This window comes from Alligator mississippiensis, chromosome 8, assembly GCF_030867095.1.
Source record: "Alligator mississippiensis isolate rAllMis1 chromosome 8, rAllMis1, whole genome shotgun sequence".
In the NCBI taxonomy this organism is placed as follows: Eukaryota; Metazoa; Chordata; order Crocodylia; family Alligatoridae; genus Alligator; species Alligator mississippiensis.
The window spans coordinates 23,323,524-23,343,728 of record NC_081831.1 but is presented as its reverse complement, the minus strand read 5'-3'; the positions used below and the strand labels follow the sequence as shown (position 1 = coordinate 23,343,728).

Sequence of the window (20,205 nt, the reverse complement as noted above, 5' to 3'; positions counted from 1 at the left end):
ATGCCCGCCCCCCACCAAAAGAACCTATGGGCAGAGAAGAGGCCACAGGGGTTTAATTGACAACGAGACCCCCCAGATCCTGGGGCTGATAGAACAGGGCTTGGAGAGAAATGCAGTGGGGGCTGAGAGGTGCCAGGCCTCAGGTCAGGCAGAGCAGATGTTGGGAAGGTTCCACGAGTCCTGACACCCACAGAGGGGGTACCCGGGTGAGGGGGTCATCTGTCCAAGTCCTAGTGTTTTGTGAGGGAATTGGTGTCTTTGGGTGGAAGGTCCTGGATGCCCGCAGCAGCTGCAGCTCATGGGTGCCCAGTGCCTGCAGGAGGGGTTTCAGGGCTGGGCTGAGGTCACGGGGTCTGCTGGCAGGGGGGATGGTTCCTTCTGCACCAGCTCAGGCTCGTCCTCGCCAGCTTGGGGAGGGTGAACTAGCACCTTGTCCAAGATGCCAAACTCCTGCGCCTCTGTGGGGCTCATGTACCGGTCCCTCTCCATGGCCTCCTCTGCAGCAGGCAAGAACAGGGTGGTCAGATAATTATCCCCCTTCACAAAAACCTCACAGCTGGAAATGGAGGGGGGCTGGGGGCATGGACAGCTGATCTCCCAGGATCTTGCCTCTGACTGCAACCCACCAGGCATCAGAGGGCACATGGGTGTGTTCAGGGAGCCCCCTTGGCAGGGGGGAAGTGGGAGGATCAGGTCATAGATCCTTTAGCAGCAAAGTCTGGGTTAGCTCAGACTCCTGGGTGAATCTTGGGGCTCAGTGATGCAGTGCTGGCAGGGGGAGATGGTGGGAACCCAGGTGTCCTAACATAACCACTAGGTGCCTCCCCCTTTACCCCCATAAGCTCCTGCCACAACACAGACTCCTGTTCTAGGAGCTTCTCCTGGGGCCAGGGAAGAGACTTTAATCCCTACACCCCAAGGTGAGAGAGACATGTAGCCAGATTCTCCAGCTCTTGAGAGGTCCCCCCCAGGGCCCAAAGCAGATAGATGCACACTCTCTCCAAGGTAGCAAGTGCTATGACAGCACCTGGCTACTAGGTGGCAGGACACATGACATTGGCAACCCTATAATTTGCCTCTGAAGATCCCCACCCTTTCCCAAGCCCCATGGGGGGTGGATTTGGGGGGCTACTGGGGATACTCACCAATGATGTCCAGTGGCTGGTTGGTGTGCTTGGCATAGAGCCCATTGATCTGTTTCTTCAGCTTCAGGATCTCCTCAGCCTGGATGGCAATGTCTGTGGCCTGTCCCTGTGGTGGAAGGTGTGGTGGGGGGTGGGGTAGAACAGAAAACATGTGACCCCAGCCTGATACATCTCACCCACCAGGGGTTGCTCTTAGCCTCCTCCAAAACCAGTGGCACCCCCCACATCTCCACCTCAAAGCTAGGATGGAGCAGAGACCCCGGTCCCCGCCACTCACTGCACTGATGGACCAGAGCTCTCCCCAGGCCTGGCCACACCATGTATTTACGCCCCCAGTGGCTTCAAGTTGCAGGCAAGTTTGTTCAGATTGGATCTCAGGGGGAAACCTCTTCACTATCAGAGCTGTGGGGCAGGGAGACAGATGCCCAGGGCAGTGGAGGCATGGGGGTAGGAGTCTCCATCCTCAAGGAGGCATTAGTCAGAGATGATCTGGGCCTGGCTCTGTCCATGCTCTGCTCTGGGGATCTCACAGGCTTCTGGACTCTGCTGGTTGCCCTATGGGGCTAGGAAGGAATCTCTTTCCCCTTCTCCTGCTTCTACAGGTATCAGGATTTATTCCCCCCTTCCGAGAGGCATCTGGTGTTGGCGGCAGCCCAGGCTGGAGATAGTGACTGGGTTGTGCCAATGCTCCTGCTGGGACTTAACCCCAGAGGCTCCTGGCTAGAGGGCTTTGCCCCTTTGCCCAGGCTCAGACTGATCCCTGATTTTGAGTCAGGAAGGAATTTTTCCCTGCTCAGACTGGCACAGACAGCGGGGGGTGGGTTGTACATTTCTCCTTGGCCTGGGATCTCTGAAGTGTCTGTTAACAGTCTTATGCAGCACAGCACTAGCCACCATTGTCTCCCTGCTCTCCCTATGGCAGGTTCAGGTGTGTGTGATGTCTGGTATTGTGTCAGGGCTGATGGTGCAGTTTGAGGACTAGGTTGGATGACAAAGTGTCTGGAATGATTTAGACGGGGCTGATCTGCCTTGAGTAGGAGGTTGGACCCAATGTGACCCACCCCTGGGGTCCCTTCCAGTCTGACACTACTACAATTCCACCCTGGGGGTCACTCTGGGATAACCCAGGAGCAGACACATGGCACAACCCCAACCTGGGGTAACCCTATGAGCGCAATTATAGGGAAGCCAGTGCTGTGTGTCCTGCCATCTAGTTGGCAGGCACTGCCAAGCATTTGTTACCCTGGGGTAAGTGTGTGCCTGTCCTCTCCAAGTCCCAGGAGAAACTCAGAACTGATACAGGATAAGCCAGCTGCATTCCTCTATCAGTTCAGAGGTGTAGAGTTCAAAGGAGCCCAACCCCAGAAAGAGCCTGTGTTGTAGTGGTGGGGCTAACTGGGGGGGAGGGGAAAGTGGGTTGTGCTAAGACACCTAGTTCTTTCCCCCAGTGACACATTACTGAGCCCCCAAGACTTACCCAACAGGCAGCAGCTGGGCCCAACCCAAATTGTGATGCTAAATGATCTGGAGACACTCCCCAGCCCATCAACCCCGCTCCTTCCCCCCCACCTTGAACTCACCCGGGCACCCCCTGATGGCTGATGGATCATGATGCGTGAGTTGGGCAGCGAGTGGCGCATGCCCGGGGAGCCGGCTGCGAGCAGCAGGGAGCCCATACTGGCTGCTTGCCCCACACACCATGTACAGATGGGGTTGAGGATGTACTGCATCGTGTCATAGATGGCCAGGCCTGACGTCACCACCCCACCTGCCGGGGGGGAAGGACCAGGGGCAAGTCAGGGGGTGGCTCCTAAAGAGAACCTGCCATTACCTGGGTCAGAGCCTACGCCCATCTTGCCCAGTCTCCTGTATCACACAGCAGCAGAGAGCGGATGCTGAAAGGGAGAGTGAACTAGGTCTGACCCTGTTCTTCTCTGTTGCAGTCTCCAACATTTCAGGTCCAGGAAGCTCTGATTCAGAGGCCGTGTCCCTCATGCCGTGTTCAATAGCTACTGATCCCTGTTTCATAGATGTTAGGGTTGGAAGGGACCTCAATAGATCATCGAGTCCAACCCCCTGCATAGAATTTCCTCCAAGAACACGTCCAGTTCCTTTGTGAATCTTGCTGAACTCTCAGCTTCCACTGCATTGATGGCAACAAGTTCCACCCTTTCATGACACGCTGCATGAAGAACTGCCTTGTGTTCCTTTTAAACCAATGGCCTCCTTGTTCTATGCTATGACCCCTCAGTTTTATACAGTGAAAGATCATAAAACCCCCAAAACTTCACCTTTTAAATATTTTGGAAACCCTTCTCATGTCCCCCCTCCAGCATGTCTCTCAATGGGCCTGGCCTCATTAATCTCTTTTCCTATGGAAACTCCTCCATACCACTGATCACCCTTGCTGCCCTTCTCTGAACCTTCTCTAGTTCTTCTTTATCCTCCATGAGGCCCGGGGGCCAGAAGTGGGTGAAGGATTCAAGGTGAATTAAAGGGGCATCACTATACTTCCCCTTCTTAATGATCCCTTAATAATACAGTATAACCTTATACACCTGGGTATCAAAAATCTGGCACCTTTTAAAACTACACTCCATCAGGGAGTAGCGGGGCCTGGGCCTGGAGCAGCAGAGGAGGAAGCTTGCATGCAGCGGCTACCACTGGCATCCAACACCCTGCACTGTTGCTCTGCGTGCAACTGCTGCCGCTACTACCCCCACCCCCACCCCATCCGGGGACCAGCCGCCACTCTGCTTTCAAAATCTGGAATTTTCAATTTCCAGCAGGTGCTCGGTCCCAAGCATGCTGGATTAACGAGATTATACTGTACTGCAGCAGCAGGGGGTGCTGAGTTTGTGCCAGGGGACTCCAGCCTCAGTCTCTCCCAGTAGGGGGTGCCTGGGGCAGAAGTACTGATAGGAGGCAGGGGCAGCTGGATACTCCAGCCCCAGTCTTTCGCAGCAGAGGCTGCTGTAGGAACTGGGACAGGAATGCTGGCTAAGGAGAAGAGGGGTGGAAGACTCTTAGCTACTTCAGCCTCTACCAGCAGGAAGCACTGTGGGAACTGGGGCAGGAGCAATGGGGGAGGAGGGAAAGGAGGCAAGGGGGCAGCTCCAAGCTATTCCAGCTCTTGCCTTGGCCACCAGGGGGTGCTCTTGGGACCATGGCAGGGGACATCTATTGACTTTTCAGCTTGCAGTGGCGAGGGGGCCCCCAGATCTAACCCCTCAGCCCCCACTGCCCTCCCAGAGCTGAGAGAGAACCCAGGCATCCAGGCTCCCAGCCCTGCTGTAACCTCCAGCCCCCACTGCCCTCCCAGAGCTGGGAGAGAACCTGGGCATCCACATTTCTCTTCTCTCAATCACTCAAGAAGTTGGTGCAATAAGCATCTCCCATCCAGGATACCTGGGTTCGATTCTCAGATCAGGACAAGAGAGGGAAGAAAGGGCAAGAGCAGCTCCTGCTCACCGGGGCTGTTGATGTACATGTGGATGGGCTTCTTGTTGCTCTCCGACTGCAGAAACAGCAGCTGGGCAATGACCAGGCTGGCCACCCCATCGTCAATCTGCAAGTGAGGGGAACAGGTGGGTGACGTACACAACCAGCCACCCTCCTGCCCTGGAACCACCCTGGATCCCCCCCTCCCAGGCCTGGCTACATCCATGCCTACCTCTGATGTCAGGCTGGAGAGACCCGGGGATCTGGGAGCCTGTACAGGGGATGGGACATGCCAGCTCAGGAGAACACTGAGGCCCCATGGGCCCCCTGCCAAGTTGATCCAGTGCCCCAGAGGCTTGGGGACAGCTCCCATGGATCTGATTCTGGGCTGAACCAGGAGGCCTAGAGGGGTTCTGGTCTCATCCTCCAGGCCAGGACTGCTGGAGGGGTAGGGAGTGAACTCACCGGTCCCATGACACACACGATGCGCTCCCTCAGCAACCGGGAGTAGATGTCATAGGCCCTTTCGCCACGGCCCTGCAATGCACACGGGAAGCCTCAGCTGAGCCAGAGGGGAGGCCTCAGGCTGCCAGGTGTCCCCCCACCCAAAGGGCCAAGGGAGCAGCCCAGAACCCAGCTGCATCCTTTGGGCAGGGAGTGGGGGGGTGGGGAATTAGACAATGGAGAGTGAAAGAGCAAGGGGAGGTAAGGGGTGTCTGGGGGAGGCTGGAGGGAGATCCAGCCAGGGGCACTCACCGTCTGCTCCACCACAATGGGGATCAGTGGGATGTGGGCAGCAGGCGAGCGGTGCAAGCCCCGGGAACCCAGCCGTACAGCACGCTGGGGACAGGGGGCAGCAAGGGGAGGGCAGAGCCTCAATACCAAGAGCCCCCTCACCTCTCAACCCACCCAGCTCCCCCCAATCTTCCATGCCCCCAGGACCCCCCAGCCCCCTTTACCCCGGTGCCAGAGCACCCCCCTTAGCCCCAACTGCCCACAACCCTCCCCACCCCTAGAACCTTCCCAGTGCCCCAGCCCCTCCCCACGCCCACCCCAGGACCCCAGCCCCCCTCGCTACCAGTGTCTGCCCCCCCAACTCTCCACACCCCCAACCCCCCCACCAAAGCCCCCAGAAGCCCCCACTGTAGGGTCCCAGGGCCAAGGCCCCCTGCTCCCCCTTTTCGAGGACCCCACCCTGCAGTTCAGAGATCAGGGGTCACAAGTAAGCCCCCCCACTCACCGCAATCCCCTGCCACATGGCGCCACAACCCCACACCCACCCCCCCCGCCGAAAGACGTGACCCGGAAGCAGTATCTAGACACACCCCCGGCAAACGGACAGTCATGTAACCACGGGGAGACGCCAAGATGGGACTACAACTCCCAGCGGGCATTGCGGATGGGGCGGGGCTCGGCGCTGATAGGAGGAAAGGGAGGGTCACGGGTGGGGCGTGGCCGGGAGCTCCAAGTTCGGGTTCCTCCCCCTACGCTCGGCCTTGGGAGCTGTGAGGACGCCGGACGCCTGGGCTCTCGGCCTGCAGGGGGCGCCGCAGCCCTCTCTACCCACTGCCTGCCACGCCACTCCCCTCCCCGGGCGGGGAGAACCCAGGCGTCCGGGCTCCCGGTTCCCGCCTGCCCCTCGCTCCCCTGACCTTGACCTCCATTATAGCCTCTCTCCCCCGAGACACCTGCGTTTGCCGTGGGACTGACTCCCTGTGGTTACAGCAGGGTCCTGGGAGCCAAGACAGACACCTTCCCCAGCATACTGGCTCCGTGCCTCAGTTTCCCCGGGGGCTGCGGCTGCCCAGGCCCGCCTCTCTCTCAGCCGCCTCCCCCAAGGCCCCTGGCAAGCGGCTGCTGGTCCCAGCTGTGACCAGCCCCGGGCGTGGGGGGAGGGCACAGCAAGAGCCCGGATGCCTGGGTTGCGTCCCCAGCACTGGGGCGTATGGGGGCCCCAGCGCCTGGGTTCTCTCCCTGCTTGCGGAAGGGGATTGGGGTGTAGGGCTTATACTTCAGGGGTCTCCCATCTTCACCCAATCCTACTGCCCAGCCCCCACCCAGAGGGGGAGACAACCCAGGTGTTTGGGCTCCCAGCCTTCCCTCAAACCCACCAGCCTCCATGCTGCTCCCAGAGTTGGGGGAGAACCCAGGCATCTGGGTCCCCAGATCCCTCTACGCCATTCTACCCCCGAGTCCCGATTCTCCTCCCAGGTGGGCTCCCAGTTGGGCTCCCAGCTCCTCTCTCAATCACTCAGGAAGGCTGCAAGGATGCTCTTATCCAGGACACATGGGTTTGAGTCTCAGGTCAGGGAAGGTGGAGGGGAGAGTTAGTGAAATAAAGGAGAAGGTGTGGAGCTGGCAGCTCGGATGCCCGGGTTCTCTCCCTGCTCTGGACAGGGAGCGGGATTAGAGCAGGGGGGGCTGGGAGCTGGGACGCCTGGGTTCTCTCAGCTCCAGGAGGGGAGTGGAGTTTGGGGGGTGGGGTTAGGGCAGGAGGGGCTGGGAGCCCAGACCTCTGGGTTCTATCCCTAACTGAGCAGGGGGGCTTGGACCCCAGAAGCCTGGGCTCTTTCCCAACCCCAGGAGGGGTATGGGGTCTGTGGGTGTTAGAGTTGGGCAGGGGGGCAATTCAGATGCCTGGGTTCTCTTTGGCTCTGGGAAGTGAGTGAGGTCCAGCACCATCACACCCTGCATTCCTCCCCCTCCAACCCCCAGCATTCCCACGCTGATTAGCGCAAGTTCCCAGCCGCTTTTGTTGCGGCTTCTTTATCTCCGCAGCAAAAGCAACACAGAGCTTGGACTGGGCTTGGCCTCCCCCCTTGCACGAGGCCTTGCATGACCAGCCCTGGGTTACGCTCCATGTGAAGGGGTGGACACACTTGAGCCTGGCTCAGCACACTGGCTTCTGGCCCAGTCCCCCTCACCCACCTGTTGAGGCCACCTGTTGCACAAGGGCCTCACACATCCAGCCCTTGTGCGACATATGCTGGTGCCAGGGTTGACTCTCGTTTCCTTGGGAGCTCCCCTTTGCCTTCCATTCCCTGTGCAGCCCTAGCCTCATGTGGCTGTCCCGTACTTGCTGGACTTAGCATGTGGCTAGGGTGTCCATGGGGCAGGTGTCTGCAGGACTGGGGGACCACACATGGCCAGGTGTGTCAAGGGAGCTGTGCTGGGGCCAGAGGGACAAAGTGTGACCCTGTGTGACCCTACTTGCCTCCTTGCCTTGCCTCAGTTTCTATGGGCCAAGGCCAACCTGTAGCCCTAGGATGGCCGGGGAGGGGGGGTTGGGCTGGGCTCCCACACTGCCCACCCCCCAGTGCCAGACCTACAGGTTGGGTCTAGGCAGTGCCCCACCATGCTCCATCCCCTCTGTGACCCCCTTGCCCCTGGAGGTGGGGGCAATGGCAGGCAATCTGGGTCAGGGTTTGCCCATCTCCACCCCCTGAACTTACCACAAAAGGTAAAAGTCTCTTTTCTTACAGGTTAGGTTGGCTGACCTCCTGCGTTGGGCTTTAAACTAAGTATGACGGGGGGGCAGGAGATGGAGAGAGTGTAGAACCTACAAACTGCGAGACATGCAGCAGTACACCCAAGGTAAGTATCAAGGGGCCCTTTGGGCATCAGAAGGGAGGGGTGGGGCATCAAAGGCACCATTTGGAGGGCTCAAGTGCCTCCGTACTAATGCTAGGAGCAGGAGGAACAAGCAGGAAGAACTTGCATTTCTGCTTGCAGATAATAACTTTGATTTAGTGGGGCTAACGGAAACCTTGTGGGACCCTACCCATTACTGAGCGGTACATATTGAGGGCTACAGGTTGTACAGAAGGGACAGAATAGGGAGGAAAGGAGGTGTGGTTGCTCTCTATGTAAAGGAGCATTATACATCTACCCGAATCAAAATGGGATCAGAGGAGAAGAAAGTTGAGGCATTGTGGGTTAGGATACATGGAGGTCGTGGAGAAAGGGACTTGGTGGTGGGGGTCTGCTACAGACCACCACACCAAGAGGAAAAGCTAGACTTGGAATTCTTGAGGCAGGTCTCAGAAGCCTTACGGTCTAGGGATGTGGTTGTCATGGGGGACCTAAACTACCCTGACATCTACCCTGGAGGAAGGAGGACCCAGGAAACTATAGGCCAGTTAGTCTTACCTTGGTCCTGGGTAAGCTTTTTGAGAGAATTATCCTGGCACATGTCTGCGAGGGGCCAGCAGGGGAGATTATGCTTAGGGGTAACCAACACGGGTTCATTAGAGGCAGATCCTGTCAGACCAACCTAGTGGCCTTCTATGACCAGGTCACAAAATCCTTGGACGCAGGTGTCGCGATGGACATAGTCTTTCTGGACTTTAGGAAGGCCTTCAACACTGTGTCGTACCCCATTCTCGTTCAAAAACTAGGAGACTGTGGTGTCGATACCTACACAGTCAGATGGGTCACTAATTAGCTGGAGGGCCAGACCCAGAGAGTGGTGGTGGACGGGTCTTATTTGACCTGGAGGGATGTGGGCAGTGAGATTCCACAGGGCTCAGTCCTCAGGCCCGCACTGTTCAACATCTTCATCAGTGACTTGGACAAGGGGGTAAAAAGCACCCTGTTCAAATTTGCTGATGACACTAAGATGTGGGGGGATGTGGGCATGCTAGAAGGGAGGAATAGGCTGCAATCAGACCTGGACAGGTTACAGGGGTGGGCGGATGAGAACAGGATGGGTTTCAACACGGACAAGTGCAAGGTGCTGCACCTGGGGAGGAAAAACCAGCAGCATACCTACAGGTTGGGGAACTCCCTTCTTGTCAGAGCAGAGGCAGAAAAGGATCTTGGAGTCATTATTGATGCCAAAATGAACATGGGCTGACAGTGTAGGGACGCGGCCAGGAAGGCTAACTGTACTTTGTCGTGCATCCACAGATGCATCTCAAGCAGGTCCAAGGAGGTGATCCTCCCCCTCTATGTGACACTGGTCAGGCCGCAGTTGGAGTACTGTGTCCAGTTCTGGGCGCCGCACTTCAGGAGGGATGTGGACAACACAGAGAGGGTCCAGAGGAGGGCCACCCACATGATCAGGGGTCAGCAGGGCAGGACCTACGAGGAGAGGCTAAGGGACCTGCACCTGTTCAGCCTCCACAAGAGAAGGCTGAGGGGGGATCTAGTGGCTGTTTACAAACTAGTCAGGGGGGACCAGCAGGCATTGGGGGAGTCCCTGTTCCCCCAAGCACTCCCAGGAGTGACAAGAAATAACAGTCACAAGCTGACAGAGGGTAGATTCGGGCTAGATATTAGGAGGCACTACTTCACTGTCAAGGCGACTAGGATCTGGAACCAACTTCCAAGAGAAGTGGTGCTGGCTCCTACCTTGGGGGTCTTTAAAAGGAGGCTGGATGAACACCTTGCCAGGGTCATTTGACCCCAGTACTCTTTCCTGCCATGACAGGAGGTCAGACTTGATGATCTGCTCAGGTCTCTTCCGACCCTACCAACTATGAAACAGTCTGCTGGGAGTAGCAGTCATAGTTTCATAGTAGTTAGGGGTCAGAAGGGACTTAAACAGATCATCTAGTCTGACCCTCTGCCACTGGCCAGAGCACATGCTGGGATCACATGACCCCAGATAGGTGTTCATCCAACCTCTTTTTTAATTTACCCAAGATAGGAGCGAGGACCACTTCCCTAGGAAGTTGGTTCCAGATCCTAGCCACCCTAACAGTGAAATAGTGCCTCCTAATCTCTAACCTGAACCTATTCTCCAGCAGCTTCTGGCCATTGTTCCTCGTCACCCCAGGTGCTGCTGGGGGGAATAGGACCCTTCCTATTTGCTGCTGATCTCCCCTAATGAGTTTGTAAGCAGCCACCAAATCCCCCCTCAGCCTCTGTTTGCTGAGACTGAACAGGTTCAGGTCCCTCAGCCTCTCCTCATAGGGCCTGCCCTGTTGCCCTCCAACCAAGCGGGTGGCCCTCCTCTGAACCCTCTCAAGGCAGACCACATCCTTCTTAAAGTGCGGTGCCCAAAACTGGACACAGTACTCCAATTGAGGCCGGACCAATGTTGCGTAGAGGGGGAGTATCACCTCTCTGGACCAGCTTGAGATGCATCTTTGGATGCATGACAAGGTGTGGTTGGCTTTGCTGGCTGCGGTCTGGCATTGGCGGCTCATGTTCATCTTGGAGTCAATAATGACCGCCTTTCCACCCAGTTCTGTCCCTTCTATATAGTATGTATCCCTGAATGCCCACTGCCCAGTCATGGGTAGGATCCCATCAGGTTTCTGGTCAACCAAATCCAACCATTCATGTAGGTTCTTAACCTGCATGCAGGACCTTAATCTAACGTAGGAGGTATATGGTCCCGCTAGGAGAAATGCCTTACTGGACTTGGTGTTAGCTACGGGGGAGGACCTCATAGGGGAGCTGCAGATCCGTGGTCACCTTGCGGACAGTGACCACCAATCAGTCGAATTTACCATACGGCGTAGGGCGGATAAGATAACTAGTAGCATGGAAGTGCTTGACTTTAGGAAGGCTAACTTCAGTGTGCTTAGAAGTCTAGTCAATGATCACTGCAGAAGACTATTGGCGAGATGGGAGTCCAGGAAGGGTGGTTGTTTCTAAAGGAAGCGATCCTTCAGGCACAGAGGGAGACTATCCCAGTACGAGGGAAAAGGGGGAAAGGAGCCAAAAAATGTCCTTGGCTAAACAGGGAAATTCAGGGGAGCCTAAGGGCAAAAAAGAAGACATATAGGCAGTGGAAGCACGGGGAAGCTACCAAGTAGGAATGTACCTACTTGACCCACACTTGCAGGGAGGCAGTTAGAAAGGCCAAAGAAACTACAGAGCTGAGGCTAGCAACACAAGTTAAAGACAACAAAAAGTCTTTTTTTAGGTATGTAGGGAGTAAAAGGAAGGCGCAGGGCAGCATAGGAGCCCTACTGAACAAGGAGCAATTAGCGACAGAGAGTGGGGACAAGGCTGAGCTATTCAGTGAGTATTTTGCCTCAGTGTTCAATGAACAGGGCTCAAGGTAAGTCTCCTAATGGGTTCTTAGATGAGCATCAGAGGGACACCAGCCTACCAACTATTGATGCTGACTTGGTGCAGAGTCACTTGGATGGACTGGATGTATTCAAGTCAGCAGGCCTGGATGAGTTGCATCCGAGGGTACTGAAGGAATTGGCTGGTGTCATAGCAGAACCTCTGGCACAGCTGTCTGAGCGCTCGTGGCACTTGGGTCAGGTCCTGGAGGACTGGAAAAAAGCCAATGTAGTTCCTATTTTCAAGAAGGGGAGGAAGGAGGATCTAAGTAATTGTAGGCCAGTCAGTGTCACCTTCATCCTTGGAAAGGTCTTTGAAAAGATTATGAAGGATCATATTTTCATAGATTTCATAGACATTAGGGCTGGAAGGGACCTCGGAAGATCATCAAGTCCAGCCCCCTGCCCAAAGGGCAGGAAGTCAGCTGGGTTCATAGGATCCCAGCAAGATGAGTATCCAGTTTGCTCTTGAAGGTGTTCAATGTAGGCGCTTGAACCACCTCCGGTGGCAGGTTGTTCCAGACCTTGGGGGCTCGGACAGTAAAGAAATTCTTCCTTATGTCCAGCCTGAAACGGTCTTGTAGTAGTTTATGACCATTTGACCTAGTCGTCATCCCTTGGGGCACTCTGGTGAACAAACGTTCCCCCAGATACTGGTGGTCACCCCGATAAACTTATAGGTGGCCATCAGATCACCCCTGAGCCATTGCTTTTCCAGGCTATATATTTGTGGGAGTCCAGTGGGAAAAATAACGCAGAAGGGAAACTAGCATGGATTTGTAGCAGGTAGATGATGCCTGACCAATCTGGTTTCGTTTTATGACAGGGTCTCAAAATGCTTAGATACAGGAGTAAAGGTGGATGTCATTTTCTTGGACTTTAGCAAGGCCTTCAATACAGTATCTTATCCTATTCTCATAAATAAATTAAGAGGCTGTGATATAGATGTTTACACGATCCGGTGGGTGGCAAATTGGCTTAGCGGTCACACCCAGAGAGTGGTAGTAGACGGGTCGGTATCAATCTGGAAGGACGTGGGTAGTGGGGTCCCACAGCGTTTGGTCCTTGGACCTGTACTCTTCAATATCTTCATCAATGACTTGGATGTGGTTGTGAAGTGTACTCTGTCCAAGTTTGCCGATGATACTAAATTGTGGGGTGAAGCGCATGCTCCGGAGGGTAGTGAACAATTGCAGGCAGACCTGGACAGGTTAGAAAACTGGGCAGTACGCAATAGGATGCAGTACAACAAGGACAAGTACAGAGTGCTGCATCTAGGGTGCAAAAATATCCAGCACACCTACTGACTGGGAAGTGACCCTCTCAGCAGCACAGAAGCAGAAAGGGATCTCGGAGTCATAGCGGACTCCAAGATGAAAATGAGACGTCAGTGTGACAAAATCATCAGCAAAGCTAACTGCATTTTTATCATGTATCAGCAGATGCAGGACAACTAGCTCCAAGGAGGTGATACCTCCCCTCTATGTGGCATTGGTCAGACCACAGTTGGAGAACTGTGTCCAGTTTTGGGCACCGTACTTCAAGAAGGATGTTGATAGACTCAAGAGAGTCTAGAGGAGGGCCACTCATATGGTTAGGGGCTTACAGGACAAGCCCTATGAGGAGAGACTGAGGGACCTGGACATCTTCAGCCTCCACAAGAGAAGGCTGAGAGATGATCTTGTGGCCACCTACAAATTCATTAGGGGGACGCAGCAAGGGATCGGAGATGCTCTGTTCACCAGGGCTTCTCTTGACGTAACAAGGAACAATGGTCACAAACTGACAGCAGATTTAGTCTAGATATCAGGAAAAACTTCTTCATGGTAAAGATGGCCAAAATTTGGAATGGGCTTCCAAGGGAGGTGGTGTTCTCCCCTACTTTGGGGGTCTTTAAGAGAAGGCTGGATAGGCATCTGGCTGGGGTCATCTGACCCCAGCACTCTTTCCTGCCTAGACAGGAGGTTGGACTCGATGATCTGTTGAGGTCCCTTGCAACCCTAGCATCTCTGAAGCTGGCAGGGCTCAGGATGGGATCACAGGATCAGGCCCATCTTAGGCGGGGGTCTCTTGCTTTCCTCCCCTCTCACAAGCTACCCCAGATGCCCCATGTACCTGCTTCTGGTTGAGCCTGGTCTACTGGGGGGATCCAGCCCTGCCACCTCCCCCCTGGACCTCCTGGGGGGTGAGTGTGAGGCCTCCAGGGTCCCCCTCATTAGGTAATGAGCCCTTGGCACGTCCCCCCTGGGCAGGGGGCAATTGTCTCCCAGCACAGGGGAGCAGAGGCTACAACCCCCCCTTTTCAGGAGAGGGAAACTGAGGCTTGGAGCAAGCAGTTCCCCCTCCCTGGGTCTGGGGATGCCTGTCCTTGGTGGTGCCAGGGGGCAGTACCTGAACCCCCCACCCTCCCATCTTCTCCCTGGTTGCTCCAAGCCCCTCTGGTGTAGCTCAGAGCAGCCCCAAGCTGTTTTGCTGCCCTAGAGAAGACCCCCTTTTCTGGAGGGGGGGTCTATGGGCCCCCCCAATCCCAGCACAACAGCCCCAGCCCCCTCCTCCACCAGGCCTGTTCCAATCACCAGACTCAAACAAATTCTCGTTAATGAATGAATGATTATTATAGTTAATAGAACCAATATATCAGCATTACATGCGCCACAGCTTCATCCCCTCCTTCTTCCCTGCTCCGGATGGCTTCACCCCACTCCACAGACTCCATCAGGATGTGGCTGGCTCTGGGAAGAGGCCCAGCCATGGCTGGGGGGATCTCTATAGAACTGAGGTCTGGGTTAGTGGTTAGCAGCTGCCCACCCATGGTGCAGATGGGGAAACTGAGGCACCAAGCAGCAAAGGGGCCCAGGAAGCTATCAGCAGAGCTGAAAGCTGGGAGAGGTCTGGCACTGGCTCTAAATACTAGGCAAAAAAGCCCCTGATTTTTCCCCTCCTCCCCTGTGAGAACTGGAGTCCAGTGGTGGTAATCTGGAGTCACTTCAGATTTGTGGGCTCCGGGGAGGGCAGAGCCCAGCAGCTCATTGCCCAATCCGAAGGGCTTGTGCGGTTATGTGCTTTGGCATTTGGTCCAATTGAGAGAGGCCCTGCTCCCAGGACAGATGGTGGAAGCCATGGGATACCTGCAAAGGGGGTGGGGCCTGGAGCAGGTGGGAGGGGCCTGGAGGCTCCCCCCTTTAGCACCACCCCTCACTCCGGGCTCTCGGGGTTGCCAAGGGACCCTGACTCCCAGCGCTGGATTAAGGCATTTTTCTGGCGAAGACTCCGAGGGCTTCTGTTTGCCTGGAGGGAGGGGAGAAGGACATGGTGAGGTGTCAGATCTAGCAGGACACGCCTGTAGCCCACATGCGTGTACAGGGCTGCTGGGGCCCCATCAGCACTAGCATTGGGTGACTGCAGCTCCTGGAGCAGCTACTAAAGGAAGGAAAGGCCACACCCCCTGGAAAGCAGGTGACCTTGACATGTGTTAGCATGTTGCATGTGCCTACATGTTTGTCATTTGTGCCACCATGCAGGAGCTTGTGTGGGCAGGCTCAGCCATCTTAGCACATGTTAGCATGTATTCAATATAATGGGTACATGTGCTGGTGGGACTTACAAGGGGAGACAAGTGTTAGAGTCTGGTTGGGCATGTCTGTCCAGATTGCGCACATCTATGTCATTATCAGGTTCATATGTGTTGGAGCGTGTTTGGGCAAATGAGACCATGGATGTGTGTATTGTGTGTACACGTGCCTTACTCATGTGTGTTCATGTTCATGCACATGCAACACGTGTGCGTGCTATCCAGCATGGGAGAGCACACAGGGACAAGCTCACAGCTGTCATGCGTACACTTCCCAGGCATCCCAGCCTATGTGCTGGCCCACTACTGTGCTCCTGCGTGTCTCCCCCCAGAGTCATATATACCTGCACATGCATGTCTGACCCTGACACTGAGCAGTGAGCTGAGGAGGGGGGAAGGGCCGTACCTGGTCCAGTCCATTGAGCTGGAGGGGCTCAGCTGGGCTTGGCGGGGGCCAGGTCACGTCCAGCTTCCCACAGGACACTCTCTCTGCAGCGACAGGGGAAAAGAGGGTCATACGTTTCCAACCCATACCCCCTCCAGCCTGGGACCCAGATCCTGGTGCCCCTCAATCCCAGCCTGGGGGGTTGTACAGCACCCAGCACCCCCTTCCCCCATATCCCAACCTAGGGGGTCTGTACAGCACCCAGCGCCTCCCAATCCCAGCCTGAGGGAGTCTATACAGTACCTGGCATCCCCCTGATCCCAGCCTGGGGGGTCTGTATACCTGGGATATTACCCCCCTCCCCTCCCCCCTCAGTCAGGCTTTCTCTTTCGCTCTGGCCTGGCAAAGTCCAGGCCTTGGTGCCACACCCTGGGGACCTGCCCTGGGTACACATGGAAGGGGTATATACTGTGCCTGTGGCTCTCCTGTGCCTGGGAACCGGCTCCTGGGCGGGGCAGGGAACATGTAATCTTTGCACTGGGGCCCAGCCCAGGCCAAGATAGGAGGCACTGGCTCCAGCTGAGTCTGGGGTGGGGGTGGGAGGGTTGTATGGGAACAGAATTCCCCTGCACGAGTTGCCTGGACAGAGGGGGGACCTATAGAGAGAGACGTTTGGTGCAGCAACATGTACATGCATGTGTTCATGTGCTGAAAAGATGGAATGCTGCTGCACATGCCATACATGCAAGCACACACAATGCATGTGCCCCAGCAGCCCCCAGGGAGTCCTGGAAGGGTGAGGGCTATGTTCTCTCATTGGAGAGGGAAGGGGGAAACTGAAGCATGGGCATGGGAGGGGGTTAGGAACTTGCTCCAGGTACCTTGGGGTCAGAGCCAGAGGGAGAATCCAGGAGTCTGGCCTCCTTGGCTCAAGGTGCCAGGCCCCAGACAAAAACTACCCCCAGCCTGTTCCAGGAAATGAACCCAGGTGTCCAGGCTCTCCAGACTCCAGTGCTCTCTCCACCAGCTGACAACCCCCCGCCTCCCCCCTTCCAGAGAAAGAACCCAGAAGATCAGTCTCCCCAGCCTTCAGGGATCCCTCCACTGGACCCCCTTTCCTACCCACTTCAAGGAAGTAAACCCAGGTGGCCGGGCTCCCAGATCCACTCCCCTATCCCCTCAGACCCACATCAGCTCCCTTCCAGGGAGAGAAGCAAGGCATTTTGGCTCTTCAGCCCCCTCTGCCCTCACCTGCCTGCTGCGGTGGTGTCTCCTGGGCATCCTCGTGGCCCTCATCTTCATCCCTGGGTGTGGTGGTGCCATACAGCACCTGGCGCTGCCTCCGCAGCTCCTGCTCCCGCTCCCGGGCTTCCCGCACCTCCTGCTCCAGCAGTGATGGGGGGCTCCGGGGATGCAGCCGGGCAAAGGGGCCCCTAGGGGTCCCCGGGGGTCCCCCAGGCCTCAACAGGGTCCCTGGCTCCAGGATCACCATATTGGCTTTAGCACCTGGTCCCTGATTGGCAGTGAAGATCCCATCCTGTTGCCAGGACACCTGGTTGCCAGGGGAGATCTCCTCTGGTCCCCGGTTGCCAGGGGAGGTCCCCTCTGGTTGCCAGGTTGTCCGGGTGCTGGTGGAGACCCCCTCCGGTTGCCAGTGCACCTGGTTGCCAAGGAAGAGCCCCTCTGGTTCCCACGGGGATGCCTCAAAGAGCATCTTCTTCTGGAGCATCCCTGGGGCCGGGCCGGGGTCATAAGCCCCAAGCACAGTGCCCAGGCGGACCAGGGCCTGCTCCCGGCGCGCTTCTCGCTCAATCTCCCGCAGCATCTGGGCCCCAGCCCAGCGCCGCTCTGTGTCTGAGGGTCGCAACACCAGTGCCGGCTGGCTCAGCAAGGGCCGGATCCGAACCTCCACCAGCTCCTGGGCCCCTCGTGGGCTGGTCAGGCCCCGCTCCCGCCGCAGCACTTCCTCACGCTCCTGGAGCTGCCGGATCTCCCGCTCAATGGGCGTCTCAGGCTCCATTGATGTTGCCGCACTGGAGCTCACCGGGCTGGTGCTAGAGCCTGCTGGGCTGGCACTGGAGTTCTCCTGGCTGGCAGCCAGAGACTGGGCTATGGGAGCTGGCACGGGGCCTTCACGGGGGAGCAGGTGTGTGGCACTACCCGATTCTGGTTCCCTGGTGCTGGCTGGTTCTGGAGGGTCTGTGGGCTGGGGGGGCCTGGCTGGATCAGTGGTACCAGTCGGGTCTGAAGGGTTGGCAGTCTGGGGCGTCCCAGCCAGTTCTGGGGTGCTGGCTGGATCCGTGGCACCAGGTTCTGGTTCTTCGGTACCAACTGGTTCTGGGGCACTGGCTGGTTCTGGCACCCTGGTATCAGCTGGTTCAGGAAGATTAGAGAGCTGAGGGGTCTCAGCCAGGTCTGGCTCTTTGGTACCAACTGGTTCTGGGGCACCAACTGGATCCACGACACTGGATTCTGGCTCCCTGGTCCCAGCTGGTTCTGGGGGTCCAGAGAGATCAGTGGCACAGGGTTCTGCCTCTCTGGTCCTAGCTGGTTCTAGGGATCCAGTGGGATTTGGGGTCCCAGCTGGTTCTGGAGCGCTGGCTGGATCAGCAGCACCAGGTTCTGGCTCTCTAGTCCCGGCCGGCTCTGGGTGGCTGGAGGGATCAGCAGCACCGTCTGGTTCTAGTTCTCTGGTCCTGGCCGGTTTTGGCGGTCCAGAAGGGTCAGTGGCACCAAGTTCTGACTGTCTGGTCTCAGCTGGTGCTGGGGGTCCAGCTGGTTCTGGATCTCTGATCCCAGCTGGTTCTGGGCATCCAGAGGGATTATCAGTACCAGCTGATTCTGGTGCCTTGGTCCTGTCCGGTTCTGAGGCACTGGCTGGATCCACAGCACCAGGTTCTGGCCCTGTGGAATCGGCTGGTTCTGAATCTCTGGTCCCAGGTGGTTCTGGGGGTCCAATGAGATCCACAGCACCTGGTTCTGGCTCCCTGGTCCCAGCCGGTTCTAGGGCTGTGGCTGGATCTGCAGCACCTGGTTCTGGCTTCTTGGTCCCAGCCGGTTCTGGGTGTCCAGCTGGATTCACAGCTCCCGCTCCTGGCTCCCCAGTCCCATGGGGCTCTGGCTCTCTGGTGCCTCCCAGCTCTGTCACCTGTCTCTGGGACCCGGCACCAGCTGGGGTGCTCCGTGGGTCATAGGCTGTTGCTCCGCCTGGGCCCTCCCCTGGCCCCTCCTGCCTCAGGTGGGACGGCTCTGGAGACAGAGTTGCCACAGGAGAGCCTGGCGCGGGGGCAGCCTGCCCAGTGGTTGCTACCCCCTGCTGGCAGCTGGTGGCAAGGCCCTGGCCCGGAGCTTCTGGGGGAGCTGGATCCTCTCCATCTGCCTGCTCCCAGTTGCCCCTGGCCTTGGGGATCTCCCACAGTTCTGGGCAAGGGGCAGGGGGTTCGTGGCTGGCTGAGCCCAGGGACATCTCTTGGTAGGATCCCCCTGGCACAGGGGGTGAGGGCGGTGGTGGCAGGGTCATGCCTTCAGCTGCCATGGGAGGACTGGGCTGGGTCTCAGATGAGGCTGGAGGGGGTGAGCCTGAGAGGGAGAGAGGGGCTGGATAAGCATTTGGGGGTGCCCCACAGAGGGGAAGGGGCTGTGGGTTGGGAGTGAGGGGCACCAGCAAGGCTAGAGAGGGCAGGGGGTCCCATCTGTCTGTCTGTCCATGCCAGGTAGGGTGGGCTTGTCCAGGGCACCTGGAAGGAGTGGGGAGGCTGGGAGAGGCACTCCAGGAGAGAGGAAGAAAAGCAGGCGGACAAACAGTTGGAGACAGACTGACAAGTAGGTGGGTGGAAAGGTGGGCTGTAGACCAAGGCAGCAGGGAGGTAAGTAAGGAGGTAGCTAAGTGAAGGGGGAATAGAAGAAGGCAGATGTCCCTCCTCCACATCCCCCTGTGTCCCCCCCCCCCCAGCCCTTCTAGTGCCCCTCACTCCCAACCCACAACCCCTGCCCCCCCAGCCCTGCTGGTGACCCTCACTTCTGACCCACAGCCCCCCACTCCCCCCAGCCCTGCCCTTGCCCCTCATTCCTGACCTGCAGACCCCTGCCCCCCAAACCCTGATGGTGCCCCTCACTCCCAACCCAGAGCCCTCTTTGCTGGTGCCCCTCACTCCTGACCCGTGGCCACATCACCCCCAGCTCAACCAGTGCCCATCACTCCTGATCTAGAGTCCCCTTGCCTCCAGCCCTGCCTGTGCCCGGAACTCCTGACCTGCAGCTCCCTACCATCCCAGAGCCAAGCTCCCCCATTCCCAACCCCCAAGGTTAACCCCTTCGCTGCCACTCACCACTCTGCAGGTGCCTAGGATCACTGGCAGTGGGAAGGTGCCCGGACAGGGACCCACTGTCCCCGGCTTTATCCAGGCAGTGGAGCCCAGGTCCCGCCCTGTGCTAATCTCCTGGCACGCCCTCCACCTGCTCTGCCTCCAACCTCCCCCCCCCACACACAGAACTCCCCCTCCCACCCGAGTAGCATGGGATGGGGACAGGGGGCTGTGGGTCAGGAGCGAGGGGCACCAGGGTGGGGCAGGTGGCTGCCCATTAGTGGTGAGGGGCATTGGCAGGGCTGAAGCAGGGCAAGGGGCTGCGGGTGAGGAA

At 57.4% G+C, this 20,205-nt stretch overlaps 2 protein-coding genes across 2 annotated transcripts; both read right to left on the bottom strand.

Annotated features, from left to right (window-relative positions):
• Window positions 1-36: 36 nt before the first annotated feature.
• CLPP (caseinolytic mitochondrial matrix peptidase proteolytic subunit) lies at window positions 37-5,897 on the bottom strand. Its single transcript, XM_019486194.2, has 8 exons — window positions 5,827-5,897; window positions 5,343-5,426; window positions 5,052-5,123; window positions 4,819-4,857; window positions 4,617-4,713; window positions 2,726-2,913; window positions 1,146-1,251; window positions 37-497 (listed from the first exon to the last, which is right to left on the bottom strand). The coding sequence occupies exons 1-8, from the start codon at window positions 5,842-5,844 to the stop codon at window positions 328-330; spliced, it is 774 nt and encodes a 257-aa protein (XP_019341739.1). The 5' UTR covers window positions 5,845-5,897; the 3' UTR covers window positions 37-327.
• An 8,304-nt stretch (window positions 5,898-14,201) lies between these two features.
• Window positions 14,202-19,996, bottom strand: MISP3 (MISP family member 3). The gene is made up of 4 exons (XM_014600973.3): window positions 19,896-19,996; window positions 16,819-19,146; window positions 15,589-15,671; window positions 14,202-14,899 (listed from the first exon to the last, which is right to left on the bottom strand). The coding sequence occupies exons 2-4, from the start codon at window positions 19,100-19,102 to the stop codon at window positions 14,807-14,809; spliced, it is 2,460 nt and encodes an 819-aa protein (XP_014456459.1). The 5' UTR covers window positions 19,103-19,146; window positions 19,896-19,996; the 3' UTR covers window positions 14,202-14,806.
• Between the last annotated feature and the right edge of the window lie 209 nt (window positions 19,997-20,205).